Source organism: Gekko japonicus, unplaced genomic scaffold, assembly GCF_001447785.1.
Source record: "Gekko japonicus isolate JY-2015 unplaced genomic scaffold, Gekko_japonicus_V1.1 scaffold1636, whole genome shotgun sequence".
NCBI classification, from domain to species: Eukaryota; Metazoa; Chordata; class Lepidosauria; order Squamata; family Gekkonidae; genus Gekko; species Gekko japonicus.
The window spans coordinates 122617-127195 of record NW_015176023.1 but is presented as its reverse complement, the minus strand read 5'-3'; the positions used below and the strand labels follow the sequence as shown (position 1 = coordinate 127195).

At 50.5% G+C, this 4579-nt stretch overlaps 1 protein-coding gene across 1 annotated transcript in view; it reads left to right on the top strand.

The window, feature by feature from the left end:
• VPS25 (vacuolar protein sorting 25 homolog (S. cerevisiae)) overlaps positions 1–4579 on the top strand; it is a 16865-nt gene that overhangs the window by 2539 nt on the left and 9747 nt on the right. The window contains exon 2 of the mRNA XM_015426601.1: positions 3213–3358. Within this exon, the coding sequence (XP_015282087.1) occupies positions 3213–3358 (146 nt within the window). The remainder of the gene's footprint in view (positions 1–3212; positions 3359–4579) is intronic.

The following is a 4579-nucleotide window of genomic DNA, read 5'->3' as shown; positions in this document are numbered from 1 at the left end:
TGTGGCTAAGAGCCACTGATGGACCTCTGCTCCAGATGCTTATCTAATTCCCTCTTATAAGAGCATAAGAGAAGCCAGTGTTGGATCAGGCCAAAGGCCCCTCCAGTCCAACACGCTGTCACACAGTGGCCAGAAATACCAGTGCCATCAGGAGGTCCACCAGCAGGGCCAGAACTCCAGAAGCCCTCCCACTACTGTTGCCCCCCCTCTCAGGAGGTCCAGCAGCGGGGCCAGGACACTAGAAGCCCTCCCACTGTTGACCCCCTCCCAAGCACCAGGAAGACAGAGCATCACTTGCCCCACATAGTGTTCCATCTATACCTTGTGGTGAATAGCCACTGATGGATCTTTGCTCCATAGGTTTATACAATCCCCTCTTGAAACTCTCATGTGCCGGCCTAGGCTGGGAGGGTGGGGTATAAGTCTAAATAAATAAATAAATGTGTGCATGCGTGGGTGCAATATGATTTGAGCGGTATGAGCAATGAATAATTTGGGACAGGAAAGTTTTACATAGCACAGAGAGGATGGTATATGATGGAGAAAAGATAAGCAGAGGGTAAATGGAATTTTAGCTGAGGGAAGTGGAGGTGGCTCAAGTGGTTAAGACGCTGAACTGCAGACTGGACGGTCAGTAGTTCAGCAGTTCGAGACCCGACTGTGCCGCCTGACGGAGTGAGCTCCCGTCTCTGGCCCCAGCTCCTGCCCACCTAGCAGTTCGAAAGCAAGAAATTGCAAGAAGATCAATAGGTACCACTTCGGTGGGAAGGTAACAGCGTTCCGTGCACCTCGGCATTTAGTCATGCCAGCCACATGACCACGGAAATGTCTTTGGACAGCGCTGGCTCTTCGGCTTGGAAATGGAGATGAGCACTGCAACCCTAGAGTCGAATTTGACTGGCTTTCGAGCAAGGGAAACCTTTACCTTTAGTATGGAGAGGAAGAGGCCAGCTTAGGTGCTGGTGTACAGTGAGGAAAGGCTGGACTGGTATGCTGAAACACAGGAAGAAAGGACCCAGATGAGAGGGATGGACTGATGAAGAGGTGGGGTGAGATGTGTGTGGAGCGGGTAAGGAATAGGATCGAAGGAGACATGCGCCTTGATGCAAACGGTTGTCGTTTTATGAACTGAGATGGGGAAGGATGGAGGGAAATGACAGGGAGAGCCAAGAAGGGTGGGAGGGTGCGGCAGGGAACTTAAGTTTGTCATCGAAAGAGGTGAGACATGGGGTGATGGAGTTAGGGTGCTTCAGTGGAACACCAGTTTGGTGTCGTGGTTAAGTGCACGGACTCTAATCTGGGAGAACCGGGTTTGATTCCCCACTCCTCCACTTGCACCTGACTGGATGACCTTGGGTCAGTTGCAAGTTGTGTCTGTTGTGGGGAGGGGAAGGGAAAAGGAGATTGTGAGCCGCTCTGAGACTCCAAGTGAAGGGCGGGGTATAAATCCAATCTCTTCTTCTTCTTAAAATAGGTGTGGATCAGGGTGGTATAATCATGTCACTTGGTGGCTAGCAAAGTTAGCCTGGTCTTCCATGTGCCTTCAGAAGCCCAAGAGCACACACAGACGAAGGAGGGTGCAGGTTGGGGTGAACAGCTTGGTCTGAATGTGGCAAAAGACTGAACAGTGAAGAACTTAAATGCTTGCCAAGCAGCCTTTTCTCCTCCCACAACCCCCCACTGACAGCCACAGCAGCTTTTTTCATGCCACATCTGCCCATCCTGGTTCGGGCTCCTCCCCTTGTCTCCAGAGTTGATATTTCTTTCCTGTCCTTCCTTGCATTACCTGGTTTGTGTGCCATACCAGTCTCCTTTCCATCTTCCCATCTGAAGGCAGCGCTTGGCTTTCCTGCTTTGTCTCCCGATAGCCCCCCTGCCTTGCTCCTTGGTGCCACAGCTTCTACCCACCCACACACTCCTCTTTCCTTGGGTCTGTGACGTCGGACGGATTCCCTTGCTGCCCCTGTTGGCCTCGCCTTTTCCAAGGGCTGTTCTGGGTTGGACCTCTCAGCTGTGTGGGGGCCTCTTCCCAACCACCATCCTGTCACTTTCAGCACAGCACAGGCTCAGGGCAGCTTCCATAAAAGCATAAATACATTAAAATTTCACAATATTTAACCATACAATAAAAACATTACAAATACAAAGTGCTGGCAGCTGTTAAATTAACCTAGACGGTATATTGCTAGAATAAATTTATACTGCCCAGATGTACCACGATGTTTCTGCTCACAGTCAGATGTTAAAATCATATGTTAAAACCACAGACCAAGCTCTGCAGTAACGGCCTGCAGTAGGGGCCTGCAGTAGCGGCGGCCCCTACTTAAATGCCTGGCGGAAGAGCTCCGTCTTACAGGCCCTGCGGAACTGCAAAAGGTCCCGCAGGGCCCTGATCTCCTCCGGGGGCTCGTTCCACCAGGTAGGGGCCGCCACTGAAAAGGCTCCGGCCGTGGTGATAGCTAGCTTGGCCTCCCTCGGGCCAGGGAGGGTCAGCCGATTTTGAGACCCAGACCGTAGTGCTCTCTGGGGTATATACGGGGAAAGGCGGTCCCTCAGGTATGTCGGACCCCTGCCATATAGGGCTTTAAAGCTAAGAAAGGTAAGAATGTTCTTTGTCATTCCCCACTCTGTCTTTCACTTTCTGTGACCTGCAATCAATGCACATGGTGGCTTTCCCAGAAGCAGTCTCTTCCTTCCCCAATCACTTTTGCCTACTCACACGTTTGCAGAGCGGAAGACTGAGAGATTTTATTTATTTATTTATTTATTTATTTGACCGGTAGCCTGCCCTCCCCCGAAGGGGGATTAATTCCCTGTTACTGTGGAAAGCACAAGAAACCACAGACAAAGCATTTAAATTGAATACGGAAGAGTGTTTTTGGGAGGGGGAGTCTGATGGAGCTGCACCGAAGCGATTTGATTTGCTAGGAAACGGTGGGAATTTAAAAGAACATTGCATGAGTTTGTCTGTAAGATATCAGGGAAGAGGCTGAATAATCTCTTGAGGTTCCCCTCCAGTGTTCTCCCTCCATTGGCCATCACTGAGTACGAGTTATCCATCGCTCTGTGGCATGATTACTCAGGGCGGGGATACCCTGACCTTCTCTTAGTTGATTCCAGATTGGCACCTGATGTGGTACAATTGGTATGGGGGAGTTCTGGGGGTCGTCCATCTGCTGAGCTGTGTCTTTCCCTGTGATTATTGCGTTCAGATTGCAGCCCAATGTGGACACGAGGCAGAAGCAGCTGACCGCTTGGTGTTCTTTGGTGCTCTCCTACTGCCGCCTCAACAAGCTCTACACCATGACTGTCACAGAGGCCCAGGAGAGCCCCCTATTCAACAACAGGAAACTGCAGCGTATCCTTTCTCCGTGGGTACTTGCCTGAACCCTCCTGGGTGAGCCGATAAGATTTCCAGTGATTCCTTCAGGGCAGAGGATTGGCTGCTATCAGGGAAGGCGGTTCTTGCTGGGAACGAGACCCAGAGCAAGGGTTCTCAGCTGGAGGTACCCCCGTCTTGGTCCCTGCTGCACACGTACAGGGTGAGGAGAAGCTGTAAGGCACAGGACAGACCTGTCTTTTACAGCTTCTGCTTTTTATGGATCAGCGGTTCTGTCCCAGTCTTCACCCACAACAGTCCGAGCATTCCTTTTTGAGCTTTATCCAGAAGCCCAGCCTTTCTTCCCAAATTGGGCTGTGCGGGAGAGGGGAAATTGATCAAAATGTCACTTCTTTGTGCTGTAGAAGGCTGCCTCTGGAAGGCTGCATGCCCTTTTAGTCTGGCGACTGCCTGCTAGTATGCAGACAAGGTCCGTAGCACAGGGCAGAAGACTGCAACTCTTGAGCTTGCTATCCTGTTGTACCAAATTAGTTGGTCCGATAAAAAGTATAATGTAAAAATCTGAAGCTTGCTCACTAGATGAATCCCCCCCCCCTTGCAGTGGTACTTCTATATGTCTTTATTTGGCTTTGTTGTGTGTTGGTTGTGGGTTTCATTTCATCTCAGGCTGCTCTGAATGGGAGGAAGGAGATTTTGGAGGAGGGATCCCTCCTTCTGCAGCAGCTTCACACCAGCTCTGCTGCCTTGGAGTGGAGCCTCTCCCATTTTTGGAAAGGCCTGTCACGTCCCGAGCTAAGCCAATCTCCGTACACACTATTGGCAGTGTAATGCTTTATTAGAGATATGATGCTGTGGGGTCAAGAGCTTTTGTTAGGACTAAAGACATTTGCGGGAAACTACAAGATATAGCTGCGGTGGCTCAAGTGGTTAAGACGCTGAACTGCAGGCTGTGGAAGGTCAGTAGTTCAACAGTTCGAGACCCGGGTGTGCCGCATGACGGAGTGAGCTCCCGTCTCTAGTTCCAGCTCCTGCCAACCTAGCAGTTCGAAAACAAGAAATTGCAAGTAGATCAAAAGGTACCACTTCGGTGGGAAGGTAACAGCGTTCAGTGCGCCTTGGTGTTTAGTCATGCTGGCCACATGACCATGGAAACGTCTTCAGGCAGCGCTGGCTGTTTTTTATTTTATTTTTTTATTTACATGTGATTTGTATACCGCCCATGACCCCTAATGGGTCTCA